This window comes from Lepidothrix coronata, unplaced genomic scaffold (genome assembly GCF_001604755.1).
Source record: "Lepidothrix coronata isolate B3197 unplaced genomic scaffold, Lepidothrix_coronata-1.0 Scaffold136, whole genome shotgun sequence".
NCBI lineage: Eukaryota > Metazoa > Chordata > Aves > Passeriformes > Pipridae > Lepidothrix > Lepidothrix coronata.
The window spans coordinates 2,431,019-2,455,162 of NW_016690316.1; the positions used below are offsets into that span (position 1 = coordinate 2,431,019).

Consider the following 24,144-nt stretch of genomic DNA (forward strand, 5'->3'; position numbering starts at 1 on the left):
GACGGAGGGACGGGCCCGGGGACGGAGGGACGGGCCCGGGGACGGAGGGACGGGCCGCCCCCGCCGTGTCCGCCCGCTCCGCCGGGGCTCAGGGAGTGGGGTCTGCGCCGCCGGGCGTTCTCAGCGAGGCTTGTCCCCCGTTCAGCGCACAGATGCCAAGGCATTGCCGCCCGGAGAGGGCGCAGGGGAGCCCGCGGCCGCTGGGCCCGGCCATGCCACGCCGAGGTGCACGAAGGCTGGTTCTGACCTTGCCGACGACAGCGAACTCCGCGAACCGGGACTCGCGTTAATCCCCGTGCAGCGGCGTTCCGCGAGTTGTATGTGCTCTTACCTCGTGCTGTGAAATCATCTCTTACAACTGCAAGTTACTACCGCTAGTACCACTGAAAGTAGTAGCAGCACATACCGATACTGTATAGGTGTATCCTTTCTAGTATTAGAGTTATGGACATAGTAAAGTTCCTAAGAATATTGCCTTATTTCAAGCCAGAAGATGCAGTTTAACTACATACATGAAATTCCGTGCATAACACACAAACGATGAAGCTCATAGTGCATCAGACCAGGGAAGACTTACCTCCATCCCATCCCTTTTGACCAACAGGTGATAACACCTGGCTATACTGTAACAGTGGGCAGAGATTCCGCAGGACTATTTCAATCTTCATCCCAAAGCATGAACTCTAAAGAGGCTGTCAGGTGCAAAAAGCAGGTGGGGAGATGAGAAACATTCATTATAAACATGCAACAATTAGAACTGATTAGAAAAATATTGTTTCCCCAAATATTCTATTTCATTTTAACAATTAAAGTAGAAAGGAATTTAATCTTCAAGTGGCACAGTTATTACAGTAATTTAGGATGAAAAAAATCCAAATTCAAATCTGGAAGAGAGGTCACTTACACACTCTGCATGTAGAGACAGAAATGAGTGGTTCTCTGCCATTTCTTTTGAAAAAGATCAGAAGGATTGATAGACAAATTCTAAACCACACTGAAGCAGTTCTAACCAGCACTATTTCAAACCATTTTACTACCTGAATTAAAAAACTTCTTTTATACATTCTTCTCAAGAGTGCTGTTAAGATCATGTTCACATACTGTCTTTCAAAATAGGATCTTTCTTATTAACGAGGACATTGCCATTCAGTGTGAACATGAAATAAAAATACAAGGATAAAGCAATATCAAATATTCATCCTTTTAGTCATTTTTTGCCCTTTTATAGTCTCGATTACTTAGGAGTAAATTGCTTTCTACCCTTTCTGCATGCAGGAATTATTAGCACAGCATATGGAGAACCTCAAGATAGAAAAAAGAGGCATCATGGCAGTAATTGAGTCTCTATTATATGCCTTAGAAAACATTCTGATTGCCTCCATCATTTCCCAATTTAGGCTTCGCTGCAGTCTCTAAGACCACATTCACAGTAACAGCTGGATAAGCTGTAGAATAATTTTAAGTCTTCACTGGCTGCACTTACAGAATCACAGAACAGTCTGGGTTGGAAGGAACCTTGAAGCTTACGTCCCCTGCCAGGGGCAGAGACAACCTTCCCCTACACCAGGCTGCTCAAACCACTCCCCAACCTGGCCTTCAACAGGGCCATCCACAGCTTCTCTGGGCAACCTGTTCCAGGGCCTCACCACCCTCATAGTGAAGAATTTCTTCCTAGTATCCAATCTAAACCTGCCCTCATTCACTTTCAAGCCATTCCCCCTTGTCCTATCACTACATGTCCTTGTAAAAAGTCCCTCTCCAGCTCTCTTGTAGCCCCCTTAGGTGCTGGAAGGGGCTCTAAGGTGTCTAAGAGAGCCTTCTCTTCTCCAGGCTGAACAACCGCAAGTCTCTTAGCCTGTCTTCACTTAACAATACAGTTTAATAAGATCCTCCCATAGATCAACTAACATCTCTGCTTCTAAATATTTCAAGTCAGTGGCAGAAGGACTCTAAGGTAAACCAGATTTTCTCTCTCTGATGTTCTCAAACAGGGAATTGGTTCTACTCTCCCTTCTCAAAGTACATAATGCTGTTGATGTCGATGTGCCGTCTCCCTGCTTTTCACCATCACACTCCACCAGAAGCAACAACTGCATTATTAGTCATTGTATAGATAATAGTTTTCCCCCTCTGTAAGATAAGCCAAGTAGCAAATACTTTTTACTCTATGTAAAGCATTACAAAGAACACCAAGGTCACAATGTCAACAAAGCACACAATCTACCCTTAGGTATACTGCACTGTGAACTCCACAAAAGCAGAGCAAAAGATAAAACAGTAGTCCATCTCCAAAAAATGAGATGTCCATTGTGAAAATTAAATAAAAAATGTTAAAAATCTTAGTGTAGTTATCACACCAATATGAGGAGAGAAAATAAAGTTTTTAGCAAGAACACAGAGAGTAATAAAAAAAATATGGGAGGAAATAAAGAGCAACTTTGCATCGGAGTATGACAAAGAAGCGATATACAAAATACTTTCTATATCCTACATCTTAAGGCGGTATAATGTTTCTCACACTTTAAACAAGACTTCTTGAATGTATCATGTTAAGAACGGCTCACTGAAAGGCATCCCTAGTTCCCAGCCATGCTCAGTTCTTCCTCTCCACCATTCAGTGTTAAAAGCTGCCCAATGCCAATACAAAAGCCTCCTACCAAGCCCCCATTGTCTTTCCTCAAGCAGTTGGAAATCTGACCTATATAGCATCTGACCCCAAAGAATATCTGTTCCCAGACGTTAACACTCACTTCCAAACAGACCAACTAGTTAATGAGTAATTCTCTATGCTAACAGTGTAAAATTAGTACCCTAAGAATAATCTACATATGCGACTAAATACCTCTCAAAAGATGAGAGGGGAAAAAAAAAGGAAAAGCACCTCACTGCTTTGTGATTTCTTCTAGTAATTTAACCATTGCATAACACAAAAGAAAACCCACAGTAACATGAGTAATTCTTGTGCTTGGAAGCCAGCAGTTAAGACATAAAACAGCAGCAACTTTTTGCGAGGATGCTCAGAGAAACCTCTGAGTTTTACCACACGATTCATGCTTCCTAGGCATACATTCACTGCACATACAGAATATAGGAATTGCCATATTTAGGAACTTAGTTGCCCATCTTAGTATTCAGTAAGGGACTGTGTAGCACATCGTATTTATAATACACTGCCAACAGCAGCTCTTTTTCCCTGGAGCCTTCAGACAGCTGCCCAGCTTATGTCCTGAAACATGCAGTATTATAAGACAGTGCAATATAATTATACTATCCAACATAGAAGTTATTCCCCAATACACAAGAGAATTTATAGTATAACTTACACTCCTGGCCCCAGTGATGTTCTACATAGAATTTCAGCCTCGAAAAGTCCAGCCACCTGAGCAACTCTCATCTCCACCTTTTTTTAAATAAAGAAGATACAGTATGAAATCTCAAGATACCATATAAGCCAGTTGTTATGGAACTGAACCCAAAGAAAATTGTTCTTTCATGATGCATTCATTATAGGTACATAAGCTATTGCCATATAAGAAAGAAAAATTCACAAAATAAGAAAGTGTGTTCCTTTCCTTTATTATGAAGTACCAATACCTTGCATACAACATGCAATTTATTGCTTATTGACATTATTGCATATATCAAAGGGAAAAAAAAAATCAGCCAATATCATTTTATGCAAGCTCCTAAACTGTTCAAACAAATATAGAAATGCCTTACAGTATCACTGAAATGCAAACAAATAATTCAGATTCTTTCTTGTAATAAAAAGTAAATTTAAACCCACAATACTTAATCATTTGCCTTATTATGACTGATTACATTTATCACCAATCTGCAGAATTGTTATATTGCATTTTCAAGTTCTTGTGCCATGATAAGGATTGCTACTACAATCAGGTCACATTACTAGTTGAATTCAATAATGTGGTCCTGACATTTTGTGATAGTATTAGTATTTACTGCAAATCAGATTGTCAAGATTTACCAGAAATCAGTCTAGCAGAATCTACGGTTTTCATCCTTGCTCTGCACATAAGTTAGATATATTTATCAAGTTTCTTCTTAGATAGAAGGTATAAATATTTTTGAATTACAGGCTCCATTACTTATGCTTAACTTGTAACTCATTTGTTCCCAACAGGTTTTGTAATTTGGTTTTATAACAGGTTAGCTGTGCTTACAGGTTAAATTATTCTACATGTACAGGTATCTGTCAATATTAAAGAAAACACCATTTGACATATGCATGCTAGAAACAAATCCAGGATATTTGGATATGTGCATATTAAATGTGCAAATTATATAGCCGAGCTCATGATTAGCCCTTTTCCTCCCTTCCCCCACCATTTGATGGATTTCTCTTGTGAAACTGGAATAGGATTACAATAAACAAAACCAATATATGCCACATTGCATTCAAAATGTTGTGTTCTGTATTACAGCTTAGTATTAATATTTAAATGTTGCTTTCAAACTTAGCAAATTTTTAAAAATACCAAAATTTAAAAACTTAGAAGACAATTTACATGCAACATGTTCCACTTGGGTGCAGATTCTCATATACTTAAATATTTATAGGCTCATAAAAGCATGTCCTGTCCACAAGACAAGTACGATGTTTGACATCCCACACATAGATTAAAAATAAAGATACAATACAGAATATTTTATTTGCTTTTATATTTTCAACTTCAGTAAGTAGGAAGTTATAAATAGCACACTGAATCATTATGGTTGATAACAAGCCATGCTGAACTCTTCATAATTCACTCTTTTAGAGACATTTCTTTTATATTACAACTAGGTTAAAAATGTATGTACTTTGTTATAAACGGATGGCCTCAGTGCAGGACATCACACAATGAAACTGTTCTCAGAAGAAACTTTGCCAAAATATTTCTTATACCAAATGATACAATTTATTTCTCCTAGCTACCTTCCATTCATTCTTTACTGAGCTATAAAGTGCTTGGTTATTATAAATAGAGCAAGAATGTCAAAGGAGATAGCTAGTAGAAATTTTTAATGGGTAAGAACCCTTACCAAGAGTTTTTACCTAAAAGTATGATTTGATGCATAATCCCAGATCTCCAAACAACCCAAGCAGCACCTCTTTCATCTTCTCTGCCAAAAAAAGAACTTTCAAATTCCTCAGAAAATCCTAAGACCTTCACCTGTCCAACAGAAATTTTATCCAGGTTTAGATGAATGTTAAAAGTTCATAAATATTATTATTATTTCCATTTGACTGCTGTCAGAATCCCAGCAATTAAGTACTGTTCTTTTTCCAGCTGTGTTCCCTAGACAGAGAAATTCAACCAGGAACAAACCTTCCCTCATGAAGTTCCTTGTAGCCAGATAACGTTGTACAGTAGGCTATTAAAAATATGAAAGGGGGCTATGATACTTTTCAAAGTCTTCTACACTTGCACTTTTTAATCTGAAAATTCTAGTCCCTTTCTATTTGCTTTATTGATGGCTTTCCCCAGCAGCCAACACTGCACCAGACCCTAAACTGGAGAAATTGTCAAGCAGCCCTTTATTTTTCTTTGAATGGCTCAGCAGAAGCATCACAAAACAATTTTACAAACTTCTCTATTAAGTGGTCTTTTACAGAAAACTTGTATATACATATGCTTAAACACACACAAAGCCATGAGAAAAGTCCTCTTCATACAGTAATCAACAACTGATATCCCATTTTATACAGCTTGAAAATTTTAAAGAATAAAGTTTCATTTTCCACTGCAAACAGAGATACAGAAACACCTAAACCTTCCTGCTATGTATCAGTCTGCTGTTGATCCAATCACAGCAGTAGGAAGACATTTGGATCTCTATGTGTGTTCTCAGTCTCCTCCAGCTCTCCTCTTTAAACCTGCCTAAATGCATTTGCTCGCTTGTGTAAGCTTTTACTTTTAGGCTAATGTTTGTTCTGCAGTATAAGTAATTTTCTCCCACAATATTTTAAGTACAGATGGAAGTAATTCTCTTCCAGATACCGTAACTAATTTTTAATAAACTTTAGTATAAAATTTGGAATTCTTAAGAATTAGTATATGAAGTCAGCTACCCTCGTTTTCCTGTGCATAGGCTATATTTCATTACTCAACAGATTCTATTTTGTAACCAATTAAGTTATTGAGCTCACTCAAGATAGTATGTATGTATAGAGGTAGAGTAGGCTTCAGGGATGTAATTCTTACCACTGAAGAATTCGCTTAGATAACCATAAAGCATCTCTGTAGTGTGAGGCTCTCGACTTCACTGAAATCCACTGAAACACTCATTGAGAAAATGAGTATTTGAAGTGTATTTCCTTTCTGCAAGTACTGATTCTACAAATCAACTACAAAAACAGAACTTCAACTACCATTCCCCTGTAGCCTTTCTGAAAGTGGTATTTACTAACCATTTGATGAAAATGTAATGTCATAAAAAAGGGAAACTTGCATTCCCACATACAGCCTTACCACTAGAAATAGTCTCTCCCATGATCATCAAGCTGATTTTATGTCACCTCGTACTGAAGAACGGAAAAGGAAAAAAAATTAAGATAGCTGAACATTTTTACAAGATTAAGTCCTTCCATTTGATATGTCCACAGCAAAGACACCTGGTGACATGCCAAGAGTCTGCTTTTATAATGCATCTGTTAAAAATATAAGTTTTAAGCCACTAATAAGATATTACATTCAAAAGCAATTGTTACAATGCTACTTATCATGCATTTACTTCTCTTGCATAAGGAAGACACAAGCTTGCAACATTGAATTTCATCAATATTTCACCACATTTTTCAAATTAATAAAGTGCAATTAAAATAATTGGTGCCACAGCTATCTAATTTGCTGTATTATGAGCTTTTAATAGTAGGCAAAAAGTGCCCGGTACTACTGTATTCAGTACATCACAACTTTGCAGCCTGTTTACTAAAGTCCTTGCCAAAATCACAGGTCTTAATAGTTTTTTTCAAAGAAAATTGTCTTCTGATGCACAGTGGACACATCAGGACATAACTGTAATATTGTTTAAAAAAAATTAGAAAATTTAAACCTAATGTATTGTAAAATAGAGTTTTAATTACACTAAATTTGTACAGTAATGCAAAGTACTAGCTGTTTTTAAAAATAATTATTTCACTGCCCTTCAATTCTGGATTGTTGCCCAAAGTGTATTATGCCGAGTTTGGATTTTTTTTTCTTTTAAATCAAGTTTTAACATTAATTTTATTTTAGCTTGACTTACTTTTCCCACCCCACCCCCCTCAGACACAAGTCTATCTATAAATGGAAGAAATAGACCATTTTAATGAATGGTCTCCACAAAGAACAAAATATTTAAAATACTGAAATATTAAAGATTAATGCTAAATTATGAATTTCAGAATGTTTTCATGCGTTATGACCTTAAAAGTTGCTCCAAATCATCTTATCGATTTTTTTCATCCTACTTCCCAAATAACAAAATAAAAAAGCAGGCTTCTGCTTTCAAACATATTCTCCAAAATGTTTCAATTTACTCAACTTATTTTAGAAAGGAACAAGCTATTACAAAACGATTCCCTGATCTAAGGATGCTAAAAGCACAAGAAAAAAGTACTTCATATACACCTTTAAATCATAAAGGTGATAGAAACACAGAGCCTTTTTACAAAGCCTAGATTTTGCATTAGATTGACTGAAATCACATTTTAAAAGATACCAGGTTCTGCAAATCAGCATAAAAGGGAGTCGGTTTCTTTCTGCAAAGGATCAACTCTCAAAGACTACGGATTTAGCGGTGCCCAAATGAGGTACTGCGCTCACACAAATCATACAGCTCAGCAGATTAATTGCCAGCTCTCCCAAGGCATAAACAGATCTTTTGTCTGCGGGCTTGTGAAGTATTAATAACCATAGAATCCAAAAACCAGAAGTACTAACAATCCTTACTTTCTCCGCTAACAAGGCACGATTGGGAAACGATTTCAGAAAAAAGCCTGCCCAGCTAAACAGTGAAATTAGGCTTTTAAAAGCATGTGTTACACTTGTCCAAACAATACTCCCTGACAGCATTTTAACTCGGGTACTAAAGTCACTGCAGCTGCTTTGATTATAGGGCATTTCAGCCTGCGCAGTCCTCCTGGGGTCTTACAGACATCTGAGTCCTGGAAGACAGGAATGCCGAGTCCCTCAGCAGAGCGCACAGCACAGGGCACTCACACCTCTGACAGCAGAGGGGAGAGCTCACATCATCCAGCTTTGTCAGAGGGAACAGGACTTATCATCCTACACAGGGTAAATGCTTTATCTTTTTCTTTAAAAATAAATACACTGCCACAATAATTGGGATGTGCACTAGAGTCTCTGGGAAAATGGATACTTTTAGACCTTACCAGAGGTTACAAGAAATAACAAGTAATGTGGAAAAAAACAACCAAACAAACAAAACCACAAAACAAAGCAAAACTACACCAAGGAAAAAAATTAGAAGTTAATCAGTCCCGATTCCAATATGGTTAAAAGTAAGCAAAACAAAACCAATTTACAGACGAATATAGCTCTCAAAATCATTTTAAAATAAAACAAAACTCAGAATTTTCTCAAATTGTATTGTAAGTTAGATTTAAGACTATTCCTAGATGATAAGGTTCCTCTCTGATGACCTCCAGACCTTCAAGTTCAGAGAAGGAGGAACTGAGTACCTATTGACAAATGTGTGGTTAAAAAAAAAATAAAATTTTGTGTCTACGGAGGTGAACTGTTCCTTCTACAGAATTACTGTACAGCTTTACAGAAGTTTGGCACAGTTAATTCAAGAATGTTTTTAGTCAACACCTTGGACTTCTGACTGGATTTACATGGAAAATGTGACAAAAAACCTCAAGACTTCATATCAAATATGCCATTTCTGTGAGAAAAGAAAAAAAACCATTACTGGAAGTTATACCTCATGTATACAGAAGAATTCTATCCCTTTGCAATTAAACTGAATTCAAATAGCCAATGGTTAAAAATACCCAAGGAGAGTTGCAGCACTTCTCAAAGGTAGTAGCAGCAAAGGAAAAAGCACTCCAGTAAAAATTACGTTGTTTTCACACATCACTTACCATATTAATTTACAAAAAAAATTCCATGGGCAACCTAGAAGATGTACTATTGCATCTAATCTAGCACAGCAAGTGTGAATCCTTCCCATCAAAATGTGAATTTTAACAATTTTTAAGATATTATGTAGTCTTATAATACAGCATTTTAGATAAAATTATTTCATAAATTTCCAAAAACGGTTTGCATTTGTATAAGGCAGAACAAAAAGCAGTAAAAGACTTCACAGAATCAAAGCCAAACTTTTAGCTTCTCTTGCAAAAATTAAAAAGTTGTCAAGAATCTTGATTGTTATTCCTAGAAGAAAACATAGAAACGTGACTGGAAAATTGCACCATATCAGGAGTTTGGGGAATTTTTCATTTTCTAAAAAAAAGAGATATGTCAGTATTCACTGGATTTATAAAACACATTAATCTGAGAAACCTGAGTGAAACATTTCGAACACACTGGTGGACGACAAGCAAGTAACCAGTCTACTCCTTTCTAATTTCTGTAGCTTGTAACTGCTTAGAACAGACACGTGGAACTCATCTGTGTGAGCTTTTGCTTTTATTCCTCACGGGACGGGATCCATAAAGCGTGGCCTTGGGTGTGCAGGCAGTGTGGCTAGGGAAGGAGTAAGGTCAGTACAGAGGTAATACCTTGTTTCCTCAATAGGAGCATTCCATGGCAGAAATGTGCACTGTTTCAGTGAACCCAAATTATTTTCATAGCAGAAATTTCATTTTATGTATGATTTCTAGGCAGATTTTCCATTTCTGTGAGTTTTGGCTTCCTCCCGTCCAATAAGACAAATGACCTTGTAGCATCCTTTCGCAATTTTGACCATCCACATCACATTCATAATATCCAAGACAACACTCGAGATAATCCAGGCGCTCTGGGCTGCAAATCCTAATCTGTGGAAAGCTTCTGTTCCAAACGAAGCAATTACGTGGCTGTAATATATAGGCATGACGGCAATCCTCACCACGAAGAACACAACTGTCATCAGCACACCATTCATGATGTTGGCCTTTGAAGATTTGGGATATCCCAGTACTTCAAAAAACCACCTGCAAAAGAAGTGTTCACAGATACCAGGCAGACTTGAAGCCATCTCATTTAAAAATTATTTAACTTCATGGTTATTTTTAATTAATAATTTATTAATTGCTTCTACCCCTTCTAATTTCAAAATTATTGCACTGTATCTTGGCTCAGCTGCAAATTCTTCTGCTTGGCTGCACTTTCTCTCTGCCATTTAAGCAGTGTGTCATAGCCTGTACATTGCAGAATAACACATAGAAAATCCTAATGTGAATTGTAAACCAGTTGACAACCACTGTGCATTTCAGTGACTATTGTGTAATAAACAATAATAAAATTATCTTTTAAAATTATGAAGCTAAATTTATTACTTACTATTACAATTTGTACCAATGGGCAACTAAAATCCTCTTTGTTTCTCTGAAAGCAATTCTAGAATTGTCTTTGGGTATGGTAATCTAGATAGAGCTCTAATTTATCATAATTGGTATTTTCTGACTGCTGCTCTTCAGACCAAAACTGGAACTTCAAAAACAGACATTGTAAATGGCTCTCAACCAAGTCTCAGCTTGGAATGTGATGCAATGAACAAGATAACTCTAAATAAACTGCCTCTCCATCTACTACTGGGTCACAAGTGGTCTTTAAACAAGAATTCTTGCATAGTAATTCCTTAGTAGACAGGCATAACTTATCTACTGCCTGGCATACAGAGCCTGAAGATTGAATGCCTAGAAAAAGGAATAATAAACTCCTAATTCTTTGCCACTCATACTTAAACCAGAATAAACATATGTAAAATTTGTGCAGCAATGGCAGACAGGACCAGAGGAAAATATTTTAAATCACTGTGTTCATGATGGGGAAAGGAATGAAATAACCAGTTTATTTAATTTCCAATTAATTAATTAATTCACTAATTTCCAATAAAATACAAGGCTAAAAGTATTTAACAAAAAAAAACCCCACAGTTCTAAAACTGATTTTAAAAGTAATTTTTAATTTAGTTACCTACAGATTGCAACCTAAGTAATTATAGATATACTAAAAAGATTTGCCAGACATCCAGCTCTAACAGAAATACTCCAGAAATTCATTAAGCATGCAACTAGGACAATTAAAATCCAGACACTCGAGGTGCCAGTCTAGCCTGGAAGCAGGATGCTTCACCACAGAACACCTACTGGGATGATGAAGAGAAAGACCTAATATGTTTGGTCAGACTAACAATCAAAGCCTGTACTTTCAATGATACGTACAATGCAGAATCAAAAAGTAATATAAAAAATGGTTTTCAAATATACTGCAATGTGCCAATAGGTAACTGGACATTGGCTTAGCAACTTCCCTCTCCCAGCAAATTTAAAAAAAAAATAGAAGTCTGTAAATCACAGTTACCATTACAATTTTACCCATCACAGTTCAGAATTAATTATATAAATGCTGATACTAACACTAAAATATCTAAATGCTTGGCAGAGAGACAAGATCTGAAATTAGAGACCCCTAACAACACAGACAGGAAATACACAGACAGTTCTGAGATTAGAATATCTTTTTATATTTTAATAATAGCTCTTTTGGTAATACTAAGAATGCAAACAAGAAACATAATGTAAGTCATTATCATTATCTGCTACTTACTGTCTTAAGGGTCTGATTCTCTTCAAATTTAATGGGGGAAAAAAATCATGCACTAATGAGATGACATCCCTTAGTGCAAGGGACTTTATCTCCTGCAGTGATTTCTGTTATTCTGAGAAAGGCCTGAATGTCAGTATTCAAAGACTCGTGATCTCACCACAGGCATTTTTAAAATGTAACATAAATTACTTTTAATAGCCAGATGTATCATGATGCTTCCTAATGCCACAGTCTGAAAGGTAAGCATCAGTACAGGTATCCACTGAAACCCAGGAAGAATTTCTGTCCTGGTAGAAGTCAGCTGAGAGAACAGCCATTCCCTAGAACATGAATATCAATGTAAAACCTAGAATATAGTATCACCCTTTTAAGTTTTAAGAAGTGTTTATTTACTCTTTAGTTTCTCTGCACACACAGAGCACAGGCTACATTAAACTATAATCTCCTACTCAACTGCACTGGTGTAAATCAAAGTACCCTCTGGAGAGCTCCATTATCCCACCCATTTGTGAACTTTTTTGTTTGGTATTTTCATAAATTTTGGCATTTCATATGAAGTCTGGTCTAATCTAAAAAGGAACTATGGCTTGAATACATCAGTTATAGTGTTGCAGCTATAGCAGCAAAACATCTTCAGAGCAAAAAAGACTTCCAGATAGTAATCCTTAGTTCAATATATATAAATTCCCTTTCAGTAGACATTCAAAAACTACAAAAAACCTTCCTGACAGAAATATAAATGCAGGTTAGATTTTAAAAGAACTGTGGAAACATTCCCTAACCACTTACCGTTGATTGACAAAAGGAGTGGAGAACTCTGCAAGTAGACGGAAGTTTCCAAAATAAGCCAGCAGACCTTTGCTCTGGTTAGCAAAACAAAACAGACATACAAAAATCAACAATGTAGACGTGAAATTGTCATTAAAGTCTTCAAGTATACACAGAACTACACAACATCTCAATTTCTTCGAGAAATTCAGACTGATAGTGAGTTTGCCAGCTGTGGCCACCTTCCTTGCAATTTCAAAATTAGTTTTACCATAAAAGCTGCAATTTCCCTTCAGGAATCTCCTATCAGTAGCTTCTTACTTCAAATAAATCTTTAAAAGACTTACAGCTAAGTGGCCATGGAAAGGTACCTAGAGAAGACTTGTACAAGTAGTCATAGGTTATAATTATCATGATACTATTGCTGTCTAAAAGAATTATAAATATTTTTGATTTCTCAATGTTTAAACAAGCCCAAACAGGAACACTGTATACTAAAGAAAAATCTCCCTGCATTGCTTTAGGAACATAATTTGCCAAAGCAAAGATGAATTCTCAGCTCTAATTTGACAACAGAAAGAGCATGTAAAGCCCTTTCATCCAAGGGCAGAGCTATATCCACATAATAATAACAACTGCTTTAAAAGTTCACGCTAACACTACATTTTCTGTTTACTCTAGCAACAACTAATGAATTTTCTGCATCAGGGATTAGCTTGGGTAGTGGTATTTTCATTTATCTAATATTCAGCTCTAATTCACTTTCATCCATGATAATATTAGTAGATGTAATTATCTTCAACCTGAAACAGAGTATTTACTTGTCGGCATACTTCAGCCCCTTTAAACTGTTACATGGGAAATCTGACACTAATCTGACATCTGGACACTTTTAATATTTTAAGCCTGGGATTCACACAGTGGGCAGGGAAAGAAATGGGGTAAATGAAGTAAATTGTATTTTGTAAGACTGCTTTACAGAATGAGCTTTTCAGAAGAAATTCAAGAGCATTATTCTATTCTGGACACCAAAGGGATTTCTACCAAGTTACCTGGACATCTTTGAGAAATTCCAGCAGCAGCAATGAGTATCTTAGTCTTTATCCTATAATACAATCCTTCCCCTTTTCCCCTCATTGTATGTGCACTACAGATCTTTATAGATATAAAACAGTTAATGGTCTATTGTTTCCCCACCAAAGCAACCTTAAACAAGAAGTCTCAGAGGATCACTTTGTCATAACTGATTAAAAAAAAAAAAAAGTCATGAAACAGAAGAGAAAAAAACCTACCCCAGAAAATACACATCCACCTGACTATAGTACATTCACCACAGTTAGGGATCACTGACCTATGGCCTTGCAAATACAATCACAGAAACATTAAGGTAGTAAAAGACCTTTAAGATCAAGTCCAGTTGTTAACCCTGCACTGCCGTGTTCACCACTAAACCATATCCCCAACTGCCACATCCGCACACCTTCTGAACACTTCCACAGACGGCAATTTCATCACTTCCCTGGGCAGCCTACTCTGATGCCTGACCACCCTTTCAGTGTAAAAATTCTTCCTAATACCCAGTCTAAACCTCCCCTGGCACAATTCGAGGCTATTTCCTCTCATCCTGTCACTTGTTACCTGGGAGACAGAAACAGAACATAACGACTTGAAACCATGTCCTTCTAATTTTCCGACTACATATTCAAGCTTGTGCTTTTATTTGAAACCCTTTTCTATAACCATATGAAAAGCCCCTCTGTCAATGCCTCTTTACAGCAAAAACTGAGAAGAGTTTTAACTTCAGCCATTACACATTTTTGTTGAAGGAGTGTAACGCTGAAAAGGCATGTGCTTACCACAAATAACAGATAAAAACATTTAGTAAGAATGATCATTGAAAGTATAAATATGCTTTTCATTAGCAAGTGAAAAATTTTTTAAACATTAAGCAAATGAGATATATAAAAGCATTGTCTTCAATCTCATCTGCTTGTTATGTTACTAGAAAATACAGCACTTACCAGTACAAAATAGTAAGCATACAGAGCTGCCAAGTGATGTATTACAAAAAATTTGTCACCAATTGCCTTCCAGTAGTAAATAATAAGCAACAGATCTACAAAAGAACAGAAATAACTATAAAGAACATTTTATTATACAACCATTGACCTCAGAATAGTTTCTCTAAGTTTTAGAGATATGCCAAGATAGGGCATCAGTAGAAACTTTTTGAATTAATTATCTCTGAAGAGAGCATCTTTATCCTAAAGACTTCACTTCAGTCAAAACATTAAGCAACAGTATTCTCCCAACAATTGCAATAAATTATTACTTTCCCCATCAATGGAAGGACAAAAGCAATAACTTTAGCTGAAATATTTTGGAAAAAAAGTGGATCCTGAATCTCATAGTGACTTCACACTTCAGACCCCAGAAATCTGGAAAAAGTGACAAAAAAAAAAAAGGTGAGGGGTCTACAGGGGGCATAGTAAATACACAAATACATGCAATAAATGCAGGGATCTATTATGGGGAACTTCTGAATCAAGAACAGGGAAGCATTTACCAAAATATTTTGCAAAAGGCACTTGGAATGAGAAGCATATTTATTTAATCCAAATTTTCCAATTACTGCAAAAATGACATAGTGGATCTGAGTTAATGTTATAGGGAAAGCTTTAACAGAAAAGTTCTTTCTTCTCTCATGATGGCCTGAGATTTCAGATTTTCTCTTCTGTACTGGAACAAGCAATTTCTGACCCTGCTTTCTCCAAGTGAGTACTTTGGACTGGAATATTAGTGACCAAGGTTCCAAATCAAAGATTTTACCCCTGTGTCTTTTTTATGTCAAGTGTCTGCCTTGATCTCTTTTATATTAGCTATCCTCAGGCAGGGCTCTATATCATCTGACATAGCCATTCCACTTCCTATTAATAATTAAACATTAACTATATAAGGAAGTGAGAGAGAATGAGTGGCCAGGTTGAGATCCCTGTTCAAAGGCATTCATTAATTCATAATTAAAATCTAATGCATAATTATTCAAAAATAGATACTGATTAATTTAAACATGGGAGAAGAAGGTATGGAAAAAACAGACTTAAACTAACCTACAGTTTAACTGAATGTGCCAATCACTAGATTATCAATTCCACTAGGGTAAGTAATCTAATCTGAGAGATAAACAAGTCCACAGCCCAGTCTCTGGTCAGAGACTTCATCCTAACACGAGAAGTTTTCCCTGAAAGTAGTTCAAGTCACAAGTTTTTATTTAGATAAGTCGCTATTTTCCCCACATAACATAAAAGAAAGCTCCAAAGCATTTTGTAGAAAAATTTCCATGACAATTTTAGTAGACAGCAAAATTAAGAACATAAAACATATGTAGGAGTAAAGACCATACCAAGAAAATAATTTAAAACTTCCCTGTTCTATACACGACTAACTTTTGGCTTAAAGTGAGACTAAAAGACGGACAGGCAAGATCCAATGGCATCATTTGCCTCGGCTTGTATGGAGGGCTACTAAAATTCTTCTGCCAGCATTCTGAGGTCACAGGAAGAAACATATGATAAAAAAGCTACAAGTTGTAGACACTGTGAAGGGAGTGAAGGGCATTGCTCTAACACCTCCTCGATTGGCCAAAGGACAAAACTGAGCTGGAGTTGGTGGTTGCATATCAAACCGTCACAAAGCCACACTGTGGCATTTCCTCAGTGCTTGGGGAGATATTCCATCTTTCACATCTGCTAGCAAGATCCTGTGATTTCACCACAACCCACAACTCCATTAGCAATTATAAAGTCACAGTAGAAATTGTATTGTATGCACATATCACATCTTCAGCATAGCGGCTTAGTATGAATATATAGGTGTAGTCACTCAATATAAATATACAGGTTGTATGTGTTATATACACATTGCATAATTACCAGAAATGAGGTAGCCTGTGGTAATAGCAATATTCAGCTTCACAATTGAAGGGTCACCCCTGTAAACATATCAAAAATACATAGTTACAGCCTTTATAACAAGGTAATTTGCAAAGGACATACACATATCAAACACAGTGTCCAATAGGTCACCTTATTGTTGGCTCATCAGTAAGATATTACACAATCTGGTTAAGCAAGGTTCTAGTCATGAAAATTGATTCCTTTTCTACCCAGATAAAAGACATCCACTAACTAACCTAATGAGGATCAAGCCCTGCCTTGCTAGAGGTTAGAACTCAAACACAGCAAGTACTCTGAGCTGGCTTCTCTGGAAAGTAAGGATGAAAGAGAACAGCCCAGTCAGTGTCTTTTAGCTTTAGCTGACACTCTGTGTCTCCATTTTTGTTTTCTGCCTGTGTCAAAACCTTCCTAAGGATGACAACAATGTCTTGCTCAGCTGGTGCTTTTCATATTCATAATCAGATGGATGCTTATAGGGATAAACAGAATAGAAGTAGACATGAAAGGAATTATTTGCCAGTTCTTTGAAGCCAAGGAACCTTCGAGGAGAAATGCTTTTCAGAGAAGTTTCACACCTTTTTGGTGCCAAACATGCAGCAGGCAAATCTCTTCATAGCACACACACAACTTCAGTTCCTCTACAATGTTCAACAAACCCAAACTTGTGATTACAGATGAAAAAAGGGAATTATTCACATTACAGCAAGCAACATTTGTACTTTCCTCTACTGTCCTCTGTGCATTCCTACTTTGAGGAGTTTGGTAAGCAAATCTCTTTTCCCTTGACATAAAGATCATAACTTATTTTTTTTAAGTAAGTTGTGCAACTAATCTAGCTACGTTTTGTGTAAGTATGAATCGAGTTTCAAGTGACAGATCAACCCATTCATAAAGTGTGGACTGCCCAAGACAAGCTGTGAAAGCAACCTTTGTTGTAAACTTTCCAAGAAAAAAAGGAACCTAACTGTGCTTACAGCCACCTCCAGTACAAAGTCTACCTCAGCCAGAACACAGTAAAATGCTATTGCTTAGCTTTAATTTCCTAATCCTCTTAAAATGGAGCGAGCAGTGAAAGAGATTTCCTGTATTATTAAAATCTGTTCACTAAATTTTAAGGTTTTCTTAGTGTCTGAAACTAACTGCTTCCCTTGTTGAGAGGGTAGCTAACAGGAAAATAGGACTCCCAAAATCAGAATTGTGCTGTTAGGCAAAGAAAAAACACTATCAGGAGAGTCTGGAGCTCACTCCATCTCTTGAGGTTGGCCATAGAGGCGCTCTTGAAAACAATTTGAGATAGGAACATTTTTCCATGGCTTCAAAACCTGCTTTCATGAGCTATGTAGGTTGTGGGTTGAGTACATCTTTAGGTTTAGCCGTAGAGCATAGACAGGTGTGTTCTCACAACTTTAGCATAAACTCTTTAGTTACAGCCCTCCTGTTGGAGCTCCCAGATGCAGCAGCAGCTTCACAACCCAACTTCTGCGTGGTCCCAACACACTTCAACGCATCAGCACAAAGATTGAGCCTTCATATTCTTCTCCAGAGAAGACTGAGTATATGAAATTTGTTCCTTGATATTGGTAAACATGACTTAACTGGATAAGACACTTCCCTTCTTTTTTCCCCAGAGAACGGTCACTTTGCAACAAACCTTCTCTAGACTTTCTAAACCAACACTTCAACATATATGGCTGCACTGTCCATCTGTCTCTTCCCTTCAAGTAAAGTCCATGTTAGAATCCCAAATTAATCTCAATTAATGGAAAACTTAGAGTTTAGTCTAAAATATTCTAGATTTCCTCATCTACCTCCTTGAATGGAAAGTGCAATGGAGTTAATGAGCCCTGATGTCTGCAGCCTAGTTTTGATGCAAGAAAGAGCCAGGAATGACAAACAGGGAGTGACTTGAGTAAGCAAATGGGAAGAGTTATCTCTTTGGTGATTGCTAAGGAGGAATGTGTGGCAAATGAATTACACGTGAACATGCACAGGCAGACAGAACAAACAAAAGTACACAACTGACTTTCTTCAAAGTTCTTTGCAGATACAGTCATATAAAAGGCTAATCAAACATCAGACTTTGAAAACTGTAATGACTTTAAAGTGAACAGTCATAGGAAAGAGTCTACAATTTAATTCATTTATTTCACTTATTTACATCTTCTCCCTCTCCTTATCTGATCTCTACCACCTCCACATTTCCTACTGTGTGATTCTCACCACCTCAAAAACAATTTCTACATAGTTTATGTTAGCTAGTCTGTAGTACATATAGAAAAAAAAGGAAAAGTGTGAGAAGTTCCAGACCATAAAAAAAATGTATATATACACAACACTGATGCTTCCCTGTAACTTACCAATGCTCCAGTCTTTGTTATGAGCTATCCTATCTATTTTCAGTAATACCACAATTCTCTCTATTGAACCCAAACCCTTAGCAGGAGTTCTGATCCCTTCCAAGACATTGGGGTATCACTATCACCATGTATTTAAGCTTTGCATGAACCCAGAAGTTATGCTGGCATATGTAGAGGCTCAGAACTGGTGATTTTTCATTATAGATAATAGATTTTTCATTATAGATATCTTTAAATTATACAGAAAAAAATTATTGGATACTGTCATACAGTCAATGACTACACGAAGATGGTGAAAATAACTAAAGGAAAAGATTGTCTGTATCAAAACCTTCCCAGTAGTCAAAAATCTGAGCATTTTCAGACTACCTGGGCTAGAGCTGTGCAACCAACCTGCATGAAGGATTCCTAGACATTTACTCACAAACTACTGAAACTAGATTCACAAATATTTCTTGTATTATTAATAAGAGATTCCTACAGAAAGGCTTATGCATCCTTCATGTCTGTAAATGACCAAGTCCCACATCTTATAAGGGCATTACATTCCCAGACTGAGCAGCCTTGTAACAGTCCATCTGGTGTTTCCCATATAATTTGGTTTTTTCCTTTTCAGTCTTATTAAGTCTTCATAAGCAACATTAAGTTTTCAATATATTATACAAAAATATCTATTTTTGTATAATGCAACAAAAAAATTCTCAAACTTACTAAGAACAAAAATAGCTTGATTCCTATTTAATTTGAATTTTTCTTGGAATTGCTTCTGAAAATTTAGGAAATGTAAAGATCCAATTTATTTGTCATCACCAGGAGGCTTTTATTTCTTCCATTCATGACTTCTTTTGTACTGTTTAGAACAACATCTCCTCAGACAAACTAGGATAAAAGCTTCTATCTGATAAAGCCTACAACACTCACCAAGAGAGCCATAATAACATGCTGCTTTTCAACATGGTTAACAGATCTCATAAGATATTCAGACTGTATTTGATCTCTCTAAAGATATCAGGATGCAATAAAAAAAAACAGCCAACTTAATCATATATCACTACATACGGAAGAGGCCAATGTTGCCTAAATATGTGTTATGCATTAGTGTTACATTTATTAAAGCCACATAACAGGTCCATGGCAGAATGCTTCAAGAACCCAATCCTGTCTAGTCCATGCTACATTGTCATTAACTTACAATAATGTAAGAGCAGAACAAGCATCAGATACTGCATTTATGTGAGTTTAAACTGACTCCCAGTGTGGTCCTTTGACAAGGTGAAATGCAACAGTCTATGACAGAAACATGAAATGAAACTTAAAATAATTAGCTATTCCTCAGGAAAAATATGGTGTCCTCCTTCTATAGGGAAGCAGTTCCAGAGGGTAATGAGTGAAGTATCAAAACACTGGTACCAATCTATAATTAACTCAAACAAAATGAAGCCATATTGTTCCTCCTCCCTCAAAAAAGTGTGAAACAAAACAATATCATTAAAAAAATCAATAAAATATAAGCTTACTATAGAATATTTTGTTAACTAGATAAAATATTAGAAGCCCATTTATTAAATATTCCTATTGCTTGTGAAGTGTTTAGCTCTTGAAACTTTCATACTTTTGTTAAAATGAAGATTGAAGGAGCTTTATGGGAGACAGAAATATAAACATCTTCATTTATCAATTTAGACATATATATTTTAGACATATAATAGGTCACTCCAACTTTCACAGACATACACTCTCCAGATCTGTAACAGCTTTTCAATTTCACTTTAGAATTATTAAAGAGCATAGTTTCAGTCACGCTGACTTAGTCACAGTTTACTCTTTAGTAATTTAATATGCTATTGCAAATCAATTGCTTGTATTTTACCTATTCTGAACACATAGATGCTGAACTAAGACATTAATACTGACAAAATAATTATCAGATTTTCAAATAGTACAGACATAAAAATGGACACATCACAACTGCATATTTTAAAGGGAAATGAAATAATTATTTCAGCAATTAATACACTGCAGGATTTTTTTTTCTCCTCAATTATGTTATTTTATTGTGTAAACACAATATATATGTAACGTGCCTTACCAGAGATGGTCAGCATTAACAGCATCATCGTACAATAGAATATATAGGCAAAACCCTCCAACCACCAAGGCGTGGAATGTGGACACTGTCCTGAAAAAGAGATCACAGTCACAATGGCATACTGCCATTCACAACTTCTTATTACTGTGCTTAAGGTAGGATGTTTCCAAAGACATTCTCAACTCTATCCAGATACTTCTGTGGAAGACAGTCATCTGCTCTTTACGCTATATCCAGCCACTTACCCAATGACAGGCAGGAAAAAACAGTCAAAAAGAAAGAATCCATTAGATTGGAGCGGGATTGGCGATACTAGATAGAAAGTAGAGCCTCAAAAAGGATCTAAATTTTCCTCCAATTATTCCATATATTAATGAATCCTTAAAGACAATATGATATTTAGTTCCCTAACAAATGCTTTCTGGATTCTCCCATTTGTTGGAAAATTTTTGTGCATTTCATATTCGGATTGGCTCATGAGTCCTGCAGCAGCAGGTTTCTCTTTTCAGGCACCAAATTAATAGATGACCCATAACAAGTCTGCCAAGTTCCGGTTTGGAAAGTGGCATTAAATGAAAAATCTTAACTTTCAGACACAACTTCTAGTGCATTTGAAGTAGTCTGGTTTTCAAAGATAAAACTTTTATAACAAAATGTTGTAGCTGAGTACCCGAGGTATAATAGCTACAGGTTCATATGAACTAGCAGTTTGCAGCTTTATTTTATACTTCTCTCCTTCCATATGTCACAGTAATCAGTTGCCTTGTCTCTGCTTCAAGTACTCAACACTTTTTTTTTCCAAAGACAATAGTCTCCAGTATACAGGCTGCATACACACTGCAGATAAACTCTGCATGTTAACAAGCACTTAAAGAGAAATACCTATTTACAGAGGCCCCAGCAGGGTTTCTGCCAGCACACAGGCCAGCACCACTCCTGCCCTTTTGAGTCCACATGTATTCTTGGAAGGTAGAACAATGCAATGGGCATGGGTCCAAACTGTGTAACCTTCTTTCTCTAGCCATGGGTTTAACACTACTATAAACTGCATCTAATATTGTGTAGCTACTGTCCACTTTCCCACTTTTCAAGTGTGACTAGGAATACAGAAAAATTATGTGACAAAACAGCTGTACTGAATCATGGATACTGTTTGAAAGATGAGAACTAGGTTCAATGCTGTGTGATTGGAAACATCTTCACACCATATTCACAGCATTAACAATATGCACACAAATGTACAAATGCTGTTAGTTACTAGACTAGTCTTTGTACACATTGAATACACGTATTTGGAGGTCAGTAATATTTTAAATGTCCTTAAGGCACTCTCAGGAGTCTAAACTCTTACCATTCAAGATTTGAAGAAAACATCTTCCTTCCTGTGGAAGACTTTGCAAAGAAAGAGCAGTTTATAATCCCTATACTGTTTCCAGAAGTTATATTATTATCTATTGGCAATAGAAAATTCTGTAACTTTTCATAAAAGAAGACTCTATTTACAATTTGTTTAAAGAGTGTCATCGTGTTATTTTCAGCACCTTTTCAATAGTGTTCCAGCAAATTAAAGTAGATTAATATAATATGAATAGTCAAGAAGAGAAGCTAGATGAGAACAATTTATAGCCATTATAGCACAGGTTACATTTACCCCCACCCCCTTTTTTTTAACAAAGAAAGAAAATTTAATTATTGGAATTGTAATGACAATTGTTTAATTAAATGGTCTAGTCTTACAACACAGAATTAACAAAGATAGGAACTTTGCTTCCTTTTTTAAAACAAAGTAAGGCACACAGTATTAGTGTTTGAGAAATAACCTGGAATTTTTGAACTTGAGGAGAGGATAATGCTGCAAGAAGGAAAATTTGTCCTAGAATATACTCATGAGTTTACAGTTGCATTTGTCTCTGGAGTGGCTGTTTATTCGAACCTAAGTGTTTAGAACACAAGCTAGACACAAGCATAGCACTTGAAGGGGGAGAAATAAAAGAAAAAAAAAAAAAGGCAGCAGAAGCAGATTTCCTCCTTAACTCTGAAGTTTCTCCATAGAAGACGGGACAGAAGAAGGGAAATAGTACAACACTGCATTTTAATATGGAATCTAGGTCAAGCTATCAAGCTCCGTACATTTCCTTGAAATTCCTGTCAAAGCTTGCATCCTTTAACTCCTCATTAAACTGCAAACAAAAATGTTGCAATTCAGCAGTGCATACTTGTTCCTTCATTAATATATATTTTTTTTCACAACTACTTAATAGCAGTACAAACATATTATAGGACAGGTGACAGGAATTTATACACAACAACTTGAGGAGTTATACTACATCTGTGTCAAAATATAGTTTTTAACTCATTTTGAGCGTCTGCATACTTAAGAGGCCAGAACCACTTACTTTATTGGCTCTTAATTCTTGGAAGGTCAGAATGAACAGATTGACAGTATGGAAAGAGCTGCAGCTCAAATTCTTAATTACAAAGCCCTCCAAACTGTAACAATATATTTTCAATGCTACAGCCCATTTCAGGCAGATGCACTCTTCCAGACTCAGCTAAGCTGATAAAAATGCATAACCATCCTCTGTGCCAGTTTCCTTCAGGACTGCCAACAGAATCATTTGTGTGTACACTCCCTACACCAGTTCAATACAGGACAAAATAACAACCATCTACTTTTAAATCATTTAAGTTAACCCAACTCATTTCATTGGGAAACAGTAACTTTATCTGCAGAGCTGTCTGTAGAATAAATATATATCCATCTACCCTCTCTGAATTTACAAGATTGAGGTGTCTCTGAATTTTGGTGAAATACTGGAGTGATGAGGCAGTTTGACCAAATACTGTGTTTGGTTAGCAGAGCTGAAGTAGCACAAGCACAGTTAGCCTTTCTTTCACTTCATGCCCTCCTCAGGTATAACATCAATAAACTGTTGATGAACCATGGTTTGTGTTTCATGCCTTTTAACTCCAGAAACGGATGAAGTCCTGGATCACAGCTCATCTCTGTGCCAACATCTACATCCTGCTATCAAGCCCAAGAAAAAACGCAGAAAGAGGTAAAAAAGGACATAGCCTGGGATGCTGTATCAACTTGAGCAGTTAAACATCTTACTACAAAGTAGCCCAGAGATTATGGAGCAGCTTATTTCCAGCACACTTGTTATGTTCGAAACAATTCATATGTTATTATGCAAAGCACTACA

The 24,144-nt window shown here is 36.4% G+C and overlaps 1 protein-coding gene across 8 annotated transcripts in view; it reads right to left on the minus strand.

Moving 5' to 3' along the window:
- Positions 1–3,560: 3,560 nt before the first annotated feature.
- LOC108503326 (transmembrane protein 56-B-like) overlaps positions 3,561–24,144 on the minus strand; it is a 40,919-nt gene continuing 20,335 nt past the window's right edge. For all 8 annotated transcript variants that reach the window (XM_017827206.1, XM_017827204.1, XM_017827203.1 and 5 more), the window contains 5 exons: positions 20,939–21,028; positions 16,469–16,527; positions 14,558–14,652; positions 12,558–12,631; positions 3,561–10,150 (listed from right to left, as the gene is read on the minus strand). In XM_017827206.1, coding sequence (XP_017682695.1) covers positions 9,835–10,150; positions 12,558–12,631; positions 14,558–14,652; positions 16,469–16,527; positions 20,939–21,028 — 634 coding nt within the window. In that variant the 3' untranslated portion in view covers positions 3,561–9,834. The remainder of the gene's footprint in view (positions 10,151–12,557; positions 12,632–14,557; positions 14,653–16,468; positions 16,528–20,938; positions 21,029–24,144) is intronic.